The sequence below is a fragment of the Macaca nemestrina genome, chromosome 3 (genome assembly GCF_043159975.1).
Source record: "Macaca nemestrina isolate mMacNem1 chromosome 3, mMacNem.hap1, whole genome shotgun sequence".
Lineage (NCBI taxonomy): Eukaryota > Metazoa > Chordata > Mammalia > Primates > Cercopithecidae > Macaca > Macaca nemestrina.
This window is the reverse complement of record NC_092127.1, coordinates 3,957,511-3,975,284: the sequence shown is the minus strand read 5'-3', so window position 1 is coordinate 3,975,284 and position 17,774 is coordinate 3,957,511. Positions and strand designations below refer to the sequence as shown.

General features: G+C 46.1%; 1 protein-coding gene, 1 long non-coding RNA gene and 1 pseudogene across 8 annotated transcripts in view; 2 read left to right on the top strand and 1 right to left on the bottom strand.

Moving 5' to 3' along the window:
- The window catches only part of LOC105466555 (family with sequence similarity 149 member A), a 65,326-nt gene that overhangs the window by 36,723 nt on the left and 10,829 nt on the right, over positions 1-17,774 (top strand). For all 6 annotated transcript variants that reach the window (XM_024788117.2, XM_024788119.2, XM_011715507.2 and 3 more), the window contains exons 2-8: positions 2,367-2,477; positions 2,764-2,896; positions 5,868-6,010; positions 7,291-7,416; positions 8,114-8,284; positions 9,336-9,526; positions 10,904-11,058. In XM_024788117.2, the coding sequence (XP_024643885.2) occupies positions 2,367-2,477; positions 2,764-2,896; positions 5,868-6,010; positions 7,291-7,416; positions 8,114-8,284; positions 9,336-9,526; positions 10,904-11,058 (1,030 nt within the window). The remainder of the gene's footprint in view (positions 1-2,366; positions 2,478-2,763; positions 2,897-5,867; positions 6,011-7,290; positions 7,417-8,113; positions 8,285-9,335; positions 9,527-10,903; positions 11,059-17,774) is intronic.
- LOC139362260 (uncharacterized) lies at positions 2,644-13,457 on the bottom strand. Of its 2 annotated transcripts, XR_011620725.1 has the most exons (3): positions 13,319-13,457; positions 3,020-3,207; positions 2,644-2,922 (listed from the first exon to the last, which is right to left on the bottom strand). It is a non-coding gene; the product is annotated as an uncharacterized lncRNA (long non-coding RNA). The 2 variants fall into 2 exon arrangements; XR_011620724.1 differs by having other exon boundaries at positions 2,644-3,207.
- LOC139362115 (small ribosomal subunit protein uS2-like) lies at positions 11,175-17,758 on the top strand (annotated as a pseudogene).

Genomic DNA, 17,774 nt, shown 5'->3' with positions numbered 1-17,774 from the left:
CAGTGGCTCATGCCTGTAGTCCCAGCAGTTTTGGAGGCCAAGGCAGGAGGATCACTTGAGCCCAAGAGTTCAAGACCAGCCTGGGAAATATAGTGAGACCCCCATCTCTACAAAACATTAAAAAGTTAGCCAAGCATGATGGTAGACACCTGTAGTCCTAGCTACTAGGGAGGCTGAAGGTGGCAGGATAGCTTGAGGCCCGGAGGTCGAGATTACAGTGAGCTGTGATCCTGCCACTGCGCTCTAGCCTGTGGAGCAGAGCAAGACCCTGTATCAAATAATAATAATAACATAATAATAGCAGTGAGCAGGTAAACCTGATTTATCTAGCACTGATTAGACACTTCATATACTTTATCTACAGATGTGGACACTGAATTCAGGAGAGGAAAAGTAACTTGCTTGAAGCCTCAGTGGCAGAGCAAATTTGAACCCCCTATTATTATTCTGTAGATATGTATCATAAAAGAACAATGTTTTAGTTAATTCATTGTGCTGGGTTTTTAAATTATTTCTCAGTCATATATTAACTCATATACCAGTATGTTTTTTTTAGTGTTCAAAACAAATCTATTTGATGTAATTTTTAGTTGTTATTTTCTGTCATTAGTATTTGTATATTTACGTAAAAAGTTATTGAGTCACACGTAAACAAGAAATAATTAATGGCTTGAAAGCAACTGAAGAGAGCTAAAGGTAAAGCAGTTTGTCAGCCTAAAGCATGTCCTTCATTCTTTTCTCTGGGGCCCTTTAACACCTTTGTCCTCGGAGTTACCTGGTTGTCCGTAAGATACATAAGCAACAAAGAGAAGAAAAAAAAAAATCATATAATTCGGCTGGGCGCAGTGGCTCACGCCTGTAATCCCAGCACTTTGGGAGGCTGAGGCGGGTGGATCACGAGGTCAAGAGATCGAGACCATCCTCGCTAACACAGTGAAACCCCGTCTCTACTAAAAATACAAATATTAGCCAGGCGTGGTGGCAGGCGCCTGTAGTCCCAGCTACTTGGGAGATTGAGGCAGGAGAATGGCGTGAACCTGGGAGGTGGAGCTTGCAGTGAGCTGAGACTGCGCCACTGTACTCCAGCCTGGGTGACAGAGCAAGACTCCGTCTCAAAAAAAAAAAAAAAAAAAAAAATCATATAATTCTATTATTCTCTCTTGCACGAGACATATCTGTGGAAGGTAGATGTTCTTGCTAATCTGTACATGGTAATTAATTTGTTTTAAAAATTCCCTTTGTTGGCTGGGTATGGTGGCTCACGCCTGTAATCCCAGCACTTTGGGAGGCTGAGGTGGGCAGATCACTTGAGGTTAGGATTTCAAGACCAGTTTGGCTAACATGGTGAAACCCTGTCTCTACTAAAAATACAAAAATTAGCTGGGTGTGGTGGCAGGCGCGTGTAATCCCAGCTACTCAGGAGGCTGAGACAGGAGAATTGCTTGAACCCAGGAGGCGGAGGTTGCAGTGAGCTGAGGTCAATTAGGTAGCCTTATAATTGGAAGCAAAAGCAAACTTTTTAAAAATGCATGCTACCGTGGTGTCCTTATTAGAAATACTGAAAGTTGAAGTTTTTCCTAATTCACTACCGTATTTTATGTTAATATGTGTTTTATTTATAAAGAAAAATAAGATTTGTATTGAAAAACAGAAGTTGTTGATTATTAAACATCAGGAAGATATTTTGACTATAGAGGAAGTAAATGTTTTAAGTGGTTCATTGAAAGGACATTTCAATGATTAACAGGAACTGTGCTACACCAGTTAGGCTTAATAGTGTATTTAACATCTAGATATTTCTTCTGTTTTAGTTCTTCATTAAATTTTAATGTTTTCTAACTCTTGAAAACTCATTATACCCACAAACAGCAATGCTAAATTAAAGCGAGTTAGATGTCTGTGTGGCTTCTAAGTGAGTCTAAAGAATTTGATGCTTCTTAATATGGGATTAATGATTTTTTACTGGAGGGCTGGTTGAGTTTTGTAAGTATAAGGGGCCTGGTCAAGGGACAGCTGGGACCTGACATCCCTGAAATAGTGCGAACTGTTTGGGGCAACTTTTACTTCTCTGGCTAAGTCACAAAAAGTTGATGTTGTCTTCAGTTCACATAAAGGTGCATGTAGGTTAATGGCAACCTTGACTTTAAGAAAAATAAAAATGATAAGGTCCTAAGTCTCAGTTTCTTGAGGATGTGTGGGGTGTGTGTGTGTGTGTGTGCATGCGCACGCTTATGCACAGGTGAGTTTGGAGGGATGTGGCAGAAGAAGGGGAGCAACTTTATACAAAAAGGAAATTTTAAAAGTCTTAATGAATAAAACTATATTATTACATTAGGGAGAGTTTTCATGTTTTCTTTTATTTCCAGAAGAGGACTGTCAGAAGGACCTAGAAGGCACAGTTATACTGTGAGAAGCAAAGATCCTTTACCTACACATTTTACAAGAAATGTGCAGAAAGCCATTGATAAATATGCCTGGTAAGAATTCACCTTGTTCATTGCTTCAGATTACAGAATCACAAAATGCCCGTAACAAATGTGGGAAAGGAAATTAGTGACTGGCCATGAACTTCTAAAAGTGAGATGCAGTTTTATTTTTAACCTAGTGTAAACACCACACTGTAAAAATATTTCAAAATTAGTATACTGTGAAATTAATAAATTTATTTAGTGAAAGAGGAAGCAGGCTCAGAGAAGTGAAGCCACTTAGCCGTCCAAGCCCTTCCAGCAAATGTGATTTTTTTGCCCGTGTTCATTCCTGCAGCGAATCGTCCTTTTCCTCCAGCGGAAGCCGCACACCCACGGGAGCCCACACCTCTTGGTCTGGGTCGGCCACGCAGAGCTCCACCACCGGCTCGTCCACGGAGAGGGGCTCCATTTATTCCTGGAGAGATGACGTATGTCTCAGAATATTCTGGATAATCTTGTAATTACAGTGTATAGTGAAGAATTGCTTCCTTATATTCAAATTTTTTTTTTTTTTTTACCAATTATAAAAGCATGACCTATTGCATACATACATGTTAAAGCATGTACATGTTACATGTGAAAGTAATAGATCAGGAACTGTGGAGAAAAGTGAAACTCCCTCATGACCTCCTGGCCCCGTCTCAGCGCCCGCAGTGTTCTCGTTTCCACCCTGCAGCCGGCTCTCCCGGTGTGTGCTCCCGGTGCCTTCTTGGTGGTATCCATGGCCGGAAATTCAGGACTTGAAGAGGAAAACAATGTTGGAAAAATGAAAGCTGTGACAGCCCACTGTGATTAGAGAACTCCCCGCCAGGATTCCCAGTGGGATATTTCACCGTCGCCTCCTATCCCTGGGGGAGCTGTTGCCTCTGAACCGCTTTTGCCTGTGTGAGCCTGGGATTCTGGCTGGGTGAGCGCTGCTTCCACGGCTCCAGCTTGCTCAGGAACTCGGTGGCTCCACAGTCTCCTCCCTCCTCCTCCCTCCAGGGGTCTCTGAGGATCCCGGGACACAGCCCTCCTTTTGTGAGGCCCACCTGGCTGCAGCACCTTGGGTGTTCTCTTTTACCTCGTTTATGCTGGTGGGTTTTTTTTCTTTCTCTTTCTCTCTCTCTCTCCCCCCCTTCTCTCTCTCTCCCCCCCTTCTCTCTCTCTCCCCCCCCCCTCTCCCCGCCTTCTCTCTCTCTCCCCCCTTCTCTCTCTCTCCCCCCCTTCTCTCTCTCTCCCCCCCCTCCCCCCCTTCTCTCTCTCTCTCCCCCTCTCTCTTTCTTTTTTTTAAGACAGAGTCTTGCTCTGTCCCCCAAGCTGGAGTGCAGTGCCGCAATCTCGGCTCACTGCAACCTCCGCCTACGAGGTCCGGGCAATTACCCTGTCTCAGCCTCCCCTGTAGCTGGGATTACAGGGCGCACCACCACGCCCAGCTACTTTTTGTATTTTTAGTAGAGATGGTATTTCACCATATTGGCCAGGCTGGTTTCGAACTCCTGACCTCGTGATCCGCCCGCCTCAGACTCCAAAGGTGTTGGGATTACTGGTGTGAGCCACCGCGCCCGGCCTCTTTGCTTTCTTTAAAAGCGGTTCCCCACTCCCACCGCACACGTGAATCCGCTTCTGTCCGCAGCTGTACAGCCGAGATTCTCAGGGGAGCGGGCAGCGGAGGGAGTCTGGAAGGGACTCAGCTCAGCACTGCTAGGAGGACTTTACACGCAGGCAGCTCCCTTACTTAGGGGCAGCTGCCTCCTTCCCCAGCCTTATGCCCACTCACCGCCGCCGCTCAAGCCCGGCTTCCTTGGTAGAAGGCTGAACGCCACTGCTTTACTCTGTCCAAGTTCTAGGATTCTTTTAGTATAACATTTAATGGAATTACCAGGGAAATCCGTATAACTTCCATTTATAGAATTAAAAATACTCCAGACCCTATAATTGCTTTTCATTTTAATTTTTAAGAATGTATTTACTTTTCGATGGGAAATATTTGCAAAAGCAACGGAATGCAAAAGATAGAGAAATGAAAGTGAGCCCTCTCCCATGCCCCAGCCACCCAGTCTCCTCCTGGGAGATAAATATTATTATTAGTTTTCCTTTTCTTTGTATTTTAAAAGAAATAATTCAACTCCCCTGTAATCTGGGAATCTGGTTTATTATCAATTTGAGAGAGGAGCTAATGCAGAAAATAACAAATAGCATTCTATGAAAATCAACCTGGACTGACCATCTGGGGACACGTGTGACTGAATACACTCTTTGCCCTGGGGACTGTGAAAATTCTGGCGCTCCTAGAAAACCATGTGGCGGGGATCCTGCCTTGGCTCTGAGAGTTTCAGGAGAGTTGCCTCCCAAATGAGACCGTCTAGGAAGGCTGAGAGGTTTTCTCATCTCTGATTCACTGCAGCCAAGTGTAAGAATCTCCTAAGGCCAGAGGAAAAATTAATACTTGGGCCTCACCCTAATGACCACACTTCTTAGGATAACTGAGGATTTTTAAAAAAATTTTCCCAGTTCATTCATTGAAGGAGGTTAATGGCCTTTTCTACAAAAGTAATTTTCTTTTCTGTGGTATCACCAGAAGAAAAAAAAATCTTGTATTTTGCAGGTGTGCTTAGGTGTGTCAGGCTCTGTGAGGGACACGTGGCTGCATGTATGCGCAGACATACAGATGTGGGCATGTGTGCAGACATACAGATGTGGGCATGTCTGTGCAGACATACAGATGTGGGCGTGTCTGTGTGCGCAGACATACAGATGTGGGCATGTCTGCGCAGACATACAGATGTGGGCATGTCTGTGCAGACATGCAGATGTGGGCGTGTCTGTGTGTGCGCAGACATACAGATGTGGGCGTGTCTGTGCAGACATACAGATGTGGGCGTGTCTGTGTGTGCACAGACATACAGATGTGGGCGTGTCTGTGTAGACATACAGATGTGGGCGTGTCTGTGCAGACATACAGATGTGGGCGTGTCTGTGCAGACATGCAGATGTGGGCGTGTCTGTGCAGACATAGATGTGGGCGTGTCTGTATGTGTGCAGACATACAGATGTAGGCGTGTCTGTGTGTGTGGACATGCAGCTGTGGGTGTGTCTGTGTGTCGACGCTGATGTCTATGGCAGTGTGAACACCTCCACCTATACCTGTATCTATGCAAATTCTCGAGTCTCATCACTCCCGTGGTAGAAGTTTTCTCTGTTTAACAGTAAGAGAATTTGAGGCTCAGCGTGAGATGGCATTTCTGTGAAAGGTAACAGCTGGAGCACGGGTGTGTCTGACTGCAGAGCCACCTCCTTTTTACCATGTCATGTGCCCTCCTACATGGTGGGTTACGGTAAATGTATAAGTAGCATTGATCCAGAAGCCCGCATTTCTGTAACTTTTAGGGTCGTAACTAAATGTGCATTTCTGTTTAGGAGTTTGACGAAGCCAGTGCACAGACAGTGCAGCGGTTACTCTGGGAGGTGGAGGAAATGTTATTTGAGGAGAAAGTGAACCCTCAGACCCAGAGTCTGCTGGCCGAATGCGGGGAGTGGACAAGAAGATCCCTCCATCTGAGGTGGGACCTTGGTGGTGGAAGTTCTCTGGGGTGGGTTTTCGAAGCGCCCACCCCTGGCCTGCCTCGATATGATCAATACATTTGGTCTGAAAGCACCTGCCCAGTCGGAATATGGATGCAGAGTACGGTCCTTCACTGAGAGATCATTGTCTTCTTACGGTGTCTGAGGAAATACTGAGACATTCCAGTACCCAAGTGCCTTTTAATTTGCAAGAAGCAAATTCGGCTCATCCTGAGAAGGGCATTACACATACAATGAATGCAAGAACGGTGGAGGCCACCTCTTACCTTCACATTCACTGTGTGTGAGCAGCACGTGTCTGTCTTCACCACAGAACACAGCGAGGGCGGGCAGTGATGATGTGCGGAATGGCTGGATAGATGGGTCTTCCCATCTCACCCATTCCTTACGTAGGGAGGAGTGTGTGTTACTTTTTATATCAAAGATGGAGAATATGGATGGGGTAAGAAGGCAAGCTTTTCTTTCGGTCACTCAGCCAATGTACTGGAGGACAGTTTAGCAAAGTTACCTGAGTTCCTCTAGATTCTATCTGGGGAGAATCAATTAGAACACTCATGTAAATGTGGCTGGATTTTCTGGTTACATTCACGAGATAACTTTTACAGAAATCTTGACCAAACTAGAGTTTTTCTTTTTTTTTTCTTTTCAATCCTGATAAGTCACCTGCCCTAAAGAGTATGATATGTCCACTAGATACTAGTTGTGGAAATTCACTTTTCTGGGGATGGTCACTCACCAAAAATTTGGGAGCTCAGTCTTACTGTTGTCACTGCTATCTTACATTATTGATAGAAATGGAGGGAAGGTGGGAAAAGAAAAGATTGCCAGGTACATAACCAAGTGTGCATATTTATATGTTTTTCTTCTTGTTATGTTTGTGTTTAACTGTGCATTAGTTAGTATCTATGGAGAGCTTCTATGTGCCCCGTGTTGCCTTAGACACCTAAGTCTGTCATATATGATCTCTAAGCCGTTCATCAACCCTGCAAGGTAACCATTATTATCCTGTTTTGCAAGTGAAAGACAAACAAATGAAATTAGCCTGAGAACCTTGCCTGAGACTGAGCCAGTGGAAGAACAATCTGGCCTAAACTCTCAAAGTCACGCTTCTTCTATGATGCGTGATGCTTCCCACGTACCCATACACGCTTCGTATCATACACATGCCTTCAAAATCATTGTTTCCTACTTTTAAAATCCCCAAACCTTTTCCCTTTGTCTGATCAAAAATGTTACTAGCTTCTCTTTGACCTTGCAGAGTGTTAGGAGGACAGCTGACCCTGCCCACTGACGAAGGCGTCCAGCATCTCCAGGGCAGCACTGCTGCCTCCACGGCCCACAGACCCCCGCTCAGTGCCTGCGGACGCAGCAGCAACATCAGAGAGTATGTTCACATGAGTGACTCTCAAGAAGTATTGTTAGCTGTATTTTAGTTATACTTTTTAATGTTTATCTCATCTACAAGCCTGGGCTCCACCTAGTTTGGAAATTTAGATTCTGATGAAAGGCAGATACAGAGAACAGTTTTTGTAAGAAGCTCTTGATTCTGAATTGATGATAGGCGTATGTGTGTGTCTATAGAGAGATGTGTAATGTATGTATATGTGGAACACACATGCTCACACGTGGTGGTTACCTTCCACGTTTGTTCCAAAGACGCTGCGAAAGGTGGACTGGGTGCAGGATGGAAACTGCCTCACTGGGATGGATTACAAGCCTCCAGGCAGTGGCAGCAGGAGAAATGAAGCTCTGTCCTGTCATTTCTGTTCACTAGAGGATTTTGATGACTCTATGCCATTCACACGTATCTGGTGTGCTGTGACACAATGCAGTCCTTTCACTGCAACCAAAGAGGGTACAAACTCGTAGAATAATTTAGGCTTTTAAGAAGCCCTTATGATTTTTAATGATGCCTGTATTAAAGTGTTTTTAAGGACATGAGTTTTGTCCAATGTAATATTCAATCGTTTTGGGGGGGATTCTGTACTTTAAAGATAAGTTAAAGATCCGCCATGATCATTTAAGCATTGCGTTCTTGGTGTCCTGTAAACTCCCATGTGGAATCTGTTTTTTCCCCATAGGTTGTGCATTTCTGGCTCTCAGATAGTCCCAGCAGCGCTCTCAGCCTCTGCCCTGCCAGGCCCTGATGGGACGGGGGTTGCTGACCTAACGGCATGTTCATCCCTGGAAGAAGAGGTTTACCATGTGGATGGAAAGATTGAAGAGTATTTCGCTTTTGACAGAAAAGAGGAGTAAATAGAATCTTATTTGACATTGGCCTCTTAAAATAATATTGATTTATTTGACATTATTGTTATCGTATGGTCATTAAGTGTTTTGTGTATTTTTTACTCACCCAGAAGATTTCTGTTCTTTTGAGAGTAATGCACTCCCAGAGCTTTTGGATTCCCAGCAGGCAGCGCCTGTGCGGGAGCAGTGAAGAGGGTGTACAGCGCCCTTGTAAAAGAAGACACGGCTCCTCGCGGTCCTGGTGCTGGGGACTCCGGATTCCCCATCCCTGGCTGCCCAAAAGGGCCTAAGGAGAGTCCCTGCCTCTGCACTAAATTCATATTTTGTTCTTAATCAAAAACTACAACTATTACATGATAAAAATTTGCCCCATGATTGAAAATTAGCACATTAAAAAGTAACACTGATAATACCAGTCTTAACAAATTTAAGAAGCATCTTCTCTGATCTCAGTGGTACGAAACTGAAAGTCAGTAACAGGAAGGAAACTAGAAAACTCCCAAATATATGTAAACTAAACAACCCGCTCCTCAACAACCAGGCAGTAGGTCAAAGAAGAAATCAAAAGGGAAATCAAAAACATAATGAGACAAATTAAAATGGAAACACAACATATTAAAACCAAACTTACGGGATACAGTAGAAGCAGCTCTAAGAGGGAAGCCTATGGCAATAAATGCCTACATTAAGAAAAAAGAAATATCTGAAATAAACAACCTAACTTTATACTTGAAGGAATGAGAAAAAGAACAAACTAAGCCCAAACTTAGTAGAAGGAAGGAAATAACAAAGCTCCGAGCCGAAATAAATGAAGAGACTAGAAAAAGAGAAAGATCAGTGAAACCAAGACTTCGTTTCTTGTTTTGTTCCCCCCACCCAGTTTTATTCATGTGTAATTGACAAAATATGTGTATGTTGAAAAAGAACAATGCTGTTTAACGAAGAATGTTTATTAATATATGTATAAATGTACATACGTGAATGTGTGTAGATAGAATTATTTTAACTCTAAGCCTTGATATTTTAGTAATTGGAGTGGGTTTTTATTCTTAGTGATGATGAATGTCTTGAACAAAAACCAGCTCAGCCTGGTAGGAAAAGGCGCAAACTCGGACTTCCTCCTGTTTCGCCTCATGAGTGTGTCAAAGATGCCGTGATGGCGGAAGTGTTTGATCACGTCTGGACAAATATGGTAGAACTTTTGGAAGAGCTGATTAGAAAGCACTGGGAAACTACACTCACAGGTACTTACGTGCAGAATTGGCTTAATGAAAAGAAAAAGTCCCTGTTCCTCAGCCCTGGGTTCTGCTCCCCAGGAGCCATACCTAGAACATGGTCAGTGAGAAGAAAAGTGGACGTTCTGACTTTACTCACGAGTGCTCCTTAGTCCCTTCAAAAAGGACGCTATTGTTTTTTGTGTTATGAAAAATAATGCAGGGCTGATTGGGTGCAGTGGCTCACGCCTGTAATCTCAGCACTTTGGGAGGCCGAGGCAGGTAGATCACCTGAGGTCAGGAGTTCAAGACCAGCCTCGCCAACATGATGAAATTCTATTTCTACTAAAAATACAAAAATTAGCCTGGCATGGTGGCACGTGCCTGTAATCCCAGCTACTCAGGAGGCTGAGGCAGTAGAATTGCTTGAACCCAGGAGTTGGAGGTTGCAGTGAGCCAAGATTGTGCCATTGCACTCCAGCCTGGGCAACAAGAATGAAACTCATCTCAAAAAAAAAAAAAAAAGAATGCAGAGCAGGCATGGTGACTCAGAACTTTGGGAGACCAAGGCAGGAGAATTACTTGAACCCAGAGATTCAAGGCCAGCTCATTTTGGGCAACATAGCAAGACCCTGTCTCTTCAAAAAATACAAATAAAAAGTTAGCCAGGCATGGTGGCAAGTGCCTGTAGGCCCAGCTACTCAGGAGGCTGAGCTGGGAGGACCCCTTGAGCTCAGGAATTCAATATTAAAAGTAAGCTATAATCGTGCCACTGCATTCCATCCTGGGCAAAAATGCGAGACCATCTCCCCCCAAAAAATAACAATGCATACGCGTCTGGAAAACATACAGAAATACACAAGAACAAGGCTTGAAGTCACGTTTTTTGTTATAGTAAAAATAATTTACCTAATTTCTACTAATAAGAGATATGTTTTTAATTGTTCATGACATCTGTAATGTAAAATGTAAACATAGCTAAATGAATAATCCTTTAGTTATCTTACTTCAACATATAAAATATTCTCTAAACATAACATTGAACAAAACAAAAATCGGTGATGGACATTAATGACTAGTTTTATTAATCAATTTGTACAATAAGGCAATAATCATGTTAACCTAAATCCTGTTCTTTTTCCAGTATTTAAGGAATTAGTTGGGCTTTGTGATGTGCTGAGAATCTTTATTGCCCACTGTGTAATCCACTTCTCATGCCACTGCAACCACAGTTACAGCAGCCAGTTGCCCCATACGGGTCTCTGCCCTCTGTAGTAACGTGCATAGTGGCCATAGCATGGACTCGTGGTAGCTCAAGAACAAATATTCTCTTTTAAGAGTGAATTTTAAGTATTTGTATTAGATAATCTGATGTTTCTTATCATATTGATTCTTCTTTTGATACAGAAGGGGAAAAACAGAGAGAAAAATTGAAAGTAGCTGGAAACAGATGTCCACATGTCCTCATTCCACACACTCACGCTGATGGAGCCAGTGGCTCCCCGTCCGGAAGCTCCGAGGCTCACAGCATCTCCCTGGCTTCTCGTCTGAACCCGCCCCAGGTCGGTGCTTTCACACCCTTCTCCCTCTCGCTTTCAATCTGTGCGTCTCTCGCCTCAGTTTGTCAGGAGTGCCGTTCTAGTAAGCTGTAGTATTGAGATATTTGGGGCTGCTTGCCATGCTGCCTGCAGAGGGGTCCATGCAGGCTTTCCATGGTGACTTAAAGGGAAACCTTCACAGTGTCACGAAGCCTGGAGCCCTTGACGTCCTGCCCATGAAGGACGAGGCTGTCCTCAAGTTCCTTGCAGTAGGAGCCCACGCAGGTGGCACCACCCTTGGCTTCCAGATGGAGCAGTATATCCACAAAAGGAACAGTGGTGGCATCTCTGTCAGAAATCTGAAGGGACCTGGGAGAAGCTGCTGCTGGCAGCTCGTGCCATTGTTGCTGTTGAACCCTGCTGAGGTCCCTGTCGTGCTCCAGGAACAGTGGCCGGTGGGCTGTGCTGCCACTGGGGCCACTCCAGCTGCTGGCCGCTTCTCTCCTGGAACCTTCTCTCACCAGATCCAGGCCACCTTCCGGGAAACACGTCTGCTGGTGGCCACTGATCCCCGGGCGATCACCGGCTCTCAGGCGTCTTGTGCTAACCCACCTCCCGTTGCTCTGTGGAACGCAGATTCTCCTCTGCGCTGTGTGGAAGTCGCCATCCCGTGCAACAAGGGAGCTCGCTCAGTGGGCCTGAAGAGGTGGCTGCTGGCGCAGGGAGTTCTGGGCATGTGTGACACCATCCCCCAGGAACACCCATGGGAGTCCACGCCCGACCTCTGCTTCTGCAGAGACCCTGAAGAGATTGAGAGGGAAGAGCAGCCTGCTGCTGGTGCCGCTGTGGCCAAGGGGGAGTTTCAGGGGAACGGACTACCCCAGTGCCTGCTGAGCACTGCCCCCGCCTGAGGCTGCAGACCCAGCCCAAGTACACCGCCCCCCAGCCTGAGGCTGCGGACCCAGCCCAAGTACACCGCCCCCCAGCCTGAGGCTGCAGACCCAGCCCAAGTACACCACCCCCCAGCCTGAGGCTGCGGACCCAGGCCAAGTACACCGCTGCCCAGCCTGAGGCTGCGGACCCAGCCTCTGTGTGCACTGCCACCCAGCCTGAGGGTGCGGACCCAGCCCCTGTGTGCACTGCCGCCCATCCTGAGGCTGTGGACCCAGCCCAAGTGCACCCCCGCCCAGCCTGAGGCTGCGCACCCAGCCTCTATGTGCACTGCCGCCCAGCCTGAGGGTGCAGACCCAGCCCCTGTGTGCACTGCCGCCCAGCCTGAGGCTGCAGACCCAGCCCCTGCATGCACTGCTGCTCAGGGTGAGGCTGCAGTCTGCTCTGAAGGTGCAGGTGCCCCCTGTGCCTATTCAGCAAGTCCCTACTGCAGACTGGAGCACTCAGCCTGCCAGGGAAGCCTGTTCTACAACTCCCAATGCTCAGGCCCCTGAACGAGGAGGATCAACCACTGAGCGGTCTCAAGCTGTTCTTCCACAGGCCACCAGCAAGGTGGAAATAAGGCTGATGGAAAATAAACATCAGTTTCTATTTAAAACAATGATATTCAGGTCTGTTTGCAACGTGATTATTTCATGAAATTTAACAGAATTACCACATGGCGCTGCTTTGAGATGTGAAGCTGTTTTCTATATTTTCGGACATAAAAAATGCTTTCCCCCTAACATTTCCAGCTAGTTTGAAAATTATAAATGTTCTCCCTTCCTTCCACCAAAGTGATGAAAGAATCGGTGAGTATACATTGGGCTTACTCAGCATTTACTGGTGGTAGTTAAGGCGTTTTGAGGAGATACAGAGGTAAATCCTAGTGATATAAAAGCCGTGACACAGGGTCGGGTGCGATACATTCTGTGAGGGTCGCACAAAAAAACACAAGCAAAAACAAACCTTGTAGAATAATCAAGGAGTGATTTGTTCTGATTACAGGAGGGGATTGGTCTTTTACACTGGAGGTAAAATTTGAGCAGAAACATGAAGGAATGAGCAAGGCTCTTGTGGGAGAGAACTCTGGGTGGGCCATTTCAGGCCAAGCAAAGGCGGGGATGAATAAAAGATGGGGCCTGTTTGGGGACTGTGACTGGGCTGAGCTTAGGGGATAAGAAACTGGGAACTGCAGCATAGTGTCAAGAACGGGGATTAGGAATCAAGAGGCCTGTGAGGAGTATTCTTCTGGACGTGGTGTTTAACTTTTCTGAACTTTAGTGTCCTTGGCTTACAATGAGATTATTATCTTGTCCAAGGGATTATCATGAGGATAAAATCATAGAAATACCTGAGAGCTCCTCCCACAGGGGCCAGCACATACTGAGCGCTTAATACATTTTTCTTGAAAGATGTGATCGCAGGTGAGGCTGGAAAGGACACGCTTGTTCACGCGAGGCCTGTCGTGGTGCCAAGGAGGTTGTTTCCGCTGCCTGCCTTGTGTGGGGGAGCAGGGAACACGGGTAAGGCAGGATTCCTAGTCCTGAGCTACACAGAATCTAGTATAGCTGGAGGGAGTCCATGCCAAGCAACACACACCACACCACATACACACACCACACCACTCACACACACACACACTAGACACACCACACCACACACACACACACCACTCACACACACCACACACACACTAGACACACCACACACCACATACACACACCACACCACTCACACACACACTAGACACACCACACACCACATACACCACACCACTCACACACACACTAGACACACCACACACCACATACACACACCACACCACTCACACACACACTAGACACACCACACACCACACCACTCACACACACACTAGACACACCACACACCACATACACACACCACACCACACCACTCACACACACACACACTAGACACACCACACACCACATACACACACCACACCACTCACACACACACTAGACACACCACACACCACATACACCACACCACTCACACACACACTAGACACACCACACACCACATACACACACCACACCACTCACACACACACTAGACACACCACACACCACACCACTCACACACACACTAGACATACCACACACCACATACACACACCACACCACACCACTCACACACACACACACTAGACACACCACACACCACATACACACACCACACCACTCACACACACACTAGACACACCACACACCACATACACACACACACACCACACCACTCACACACACACACACTAGACACACCACACACCACATACACACACCACACCACTCACACACACACTAGACGCACCACACACCACATACACACACACACACCACACCACTCACACACACACACACTAGACACACCACACACCACATACACACACCACACCACTCAAACACACCACACACACACACCACACACCACATATACACACCACACCACTCACACACTAGATACACCACACACCACATACACACACTACACATACCACGCCACTCACACACACACACTAGACACACCACACACACCATGCCACTCACACACACACCACACACACACCCCACACCACTAACACACTAGACACACCACACACCACACCACATACACACCACACCACTCACACACACACTAGACACGCCATACACACCACACCACTCACACACACCACACCCACACACGAGACACATCACACACCACACACACACACCATACCCACACACTAGACACACCACACACCACACACACACCACACCACTCACACACACACACTAGACACACCACACACCACATACACCACACCACACACACTGGACACCACACACACTAGACACACCATACACACACACACCACGCCACACACCTGACACACCACACACTAGACACACCACACACCACACACACACCACACACACCACACACACCACACACACACTACTCACACACACACTAGACACACCATACACACACACACCACACCACACACACTAGACACACCACACACACACCACACACACACTAGACACACCACACACCACACACACACCACACCACACACACACACTAGATACACCACACACCACACACCACACACACCACTCACATACACTAGACAGACCACACACTGCACACATTCCCACACACACACCCCACACAAACATACCACACACACACTACACACCAAACACATACCACATACACACTACACACAGCCATGCACACACACACCACACACCACTCATACACACTGTACACATTCCACCACACACCCCCCACACAAACACACCACACACCATACACCACACACACCACACACCAAACACCACATACACACACACTACACACATACACCACACACACCACTCACACACACCGCACACACACACCACACACCCCACACAAACACACCACACACCATACACCACACACACCACACACTATACAAACACATACCAAATACACACATAGATACACACACCACACACACACACCATGCACACCCCATAGATGCACACATACCACATACACACCATACACACACCACACACATACACCACATGCATACACAACCCACAACACACCACACATGTACACCCCCCTACACACACCACACACACCCCACACACACACCCACACACCCCCCACATACACACACACCTTCACACACAAACACACTCCCACACACCACACACACCACACCACACACACACACGCACACCTCCTCACACGGGAGGCAGTCGAGCTGACAGCAGAGTGAAGCTTGCATATATAGACTACTAGTTCTGAGCTTGATGTCTTTATTTAATACTCCATGATTTTAAATCAGTCCCTGTGTCTCAAAACCTCAGTTTCCTGATTTATGAGGTAGGAAGCTGTGAGAATTAAGGGAGAGAAAACATTTCGTATAGTGTGTGGTGTAGAGTGGGCGTTCAATAAGTGTTACCTTTTATAATCAGATGCTAATTATATATTGGTAGTATATATAGTCCTTCATAATTAGATGTTTGTGTAATCTAAAATTAGATGTAATATTTTGTAATCAGATTATATATATTTTATAATTAGATGTGTTTTGGATCCTAAGTGCTCTGGGAGTCAGAGGAAAAATATACTTTTCACAGCGTAGGGTAAGATATGAACCAAGCCCTAAATGATAGGTGTGTTTTGTTAAAATGAGAAAGGAAGGGAGGCTCTTCAAAGCAAAAGCAAAACTGCACCTGGCACAGGAGCACCTAAACCATGGGTCTTTGTGAGACTGAAGGACACAGGCCTGAACAGAATCCGTGCTTCGGGGGGCAGTGGGGAGAACAGAGCGCCTCAGAGGTTTGTTTCACTCTCTTGTGTGAGGGCTTTACAAGAAGCCTTCTGTGCCTTTTCTGTTCTAAAGAAACTTGCGGAATTGCTACCTGCTTATTGTATTTTTTTGGTCTCTTTAAACGGCTCTGCCAAGTTCAATACAGTATTTCCCACTTTTAAAAAAACAGGCATCATGAATATCACAAAAAGAGCAGTGGATGAACCTTTTAATATTAGGCAAAATAAACAGACGTGGAAAATACGGAAATTCTAGAAGCTGAGGCATTTTTAAAATAGCTGTTTTGTTTTTATAATTACTCTGTTTGGATAAGTGTTAAAAAAATAAGTGAACAGCAAAGTTAACAGAGTAAAAATAGAGCCTGTTTTGAAATACTCAAGATGTTCTAGTGGTAATTATGAAAGCTCTTAAGTTATTCCTCTGCGTATGACTGTGGTGGCCACATCTGTTCATGAACTAGAACAGAATTCCAGTCCCAGAAATCCTGTTCTTGTGAATCTAAATATTATTCTTTAAAAAAATGTTTAATTTTACTTTAAGTTCTGGGATACAGGTACAGAATGTGCAGGTTTGTTATACAGGTATACATGTGCCATGGTGGTTTGCTGCACCTGTCAACCTGTCATCTAGGTAAATGATTTTAAATCCTAGTTGGTCATGTTGTGGGACTGAAGAGGGAGTTGAGAATTACTTAGCCCTTAGCTCACGCTTTCTGTCATCTCATTTAATTCTCACAATAGCTCTGTGAAGTACGTATGATTTTTCCCCAATGTAAAGATGAGGCCATTAAAGCCTAAGAACAAAGTAAGCTTTCGAGAATTACAAATCAGGAAGCAGTCAGAGCTGGGATTCAGACGGAAGCTTTCCAGGGCCCAGGCCATCTCACTGCTTCTGGGAAGAGAACCCAGGCAAGTATGGAGGGGAGGAGAGGAGAGGTCCGGGCAAGCAGGCTAGCCAGGAGCCGTGATGCCCAGCCTGTGCTGCTCCCAGTTCTCTCTCTGCCTTCCTCACCCTGGAGTTACCAGAGGCTGATACACGTTGACCACACCGGGGCTCCTTGCCCTCCAGCCTCTGGGATCTCAGAGCTTGGGGGGAGACTGAAGCACAGCTCTGCTTCCCTGCAGCCTCCCTGCTGCCTCCCTGCTGCCTCCCTGCCAGGTCACCCTGGGCTGGTGGCGTTTCTACCCCGTGCAGCTACCCTCTCCGGGTGCAGGAACCTCTCCCTCACTTCTGGCCACTTTTGGCCAGGTGTGCTGAACGTCCCTGCTGTCGGGGAATTAACCAGTTCGTTGTTAATGTCTCAGCCCACATCTTTATAAAATATCTCCGCTTTATTCGTTTTTCCTCCAGTTAGCTGGTGAGTGTGCTGTGTGTTTCCTGCTGGTTTCGGACAAGCGTCAGTCATTGGAACAGCACTGGGCGTTTGTAATTTTTTTTTTTTTTTTTTTTTTTTTTTACTGTTCTC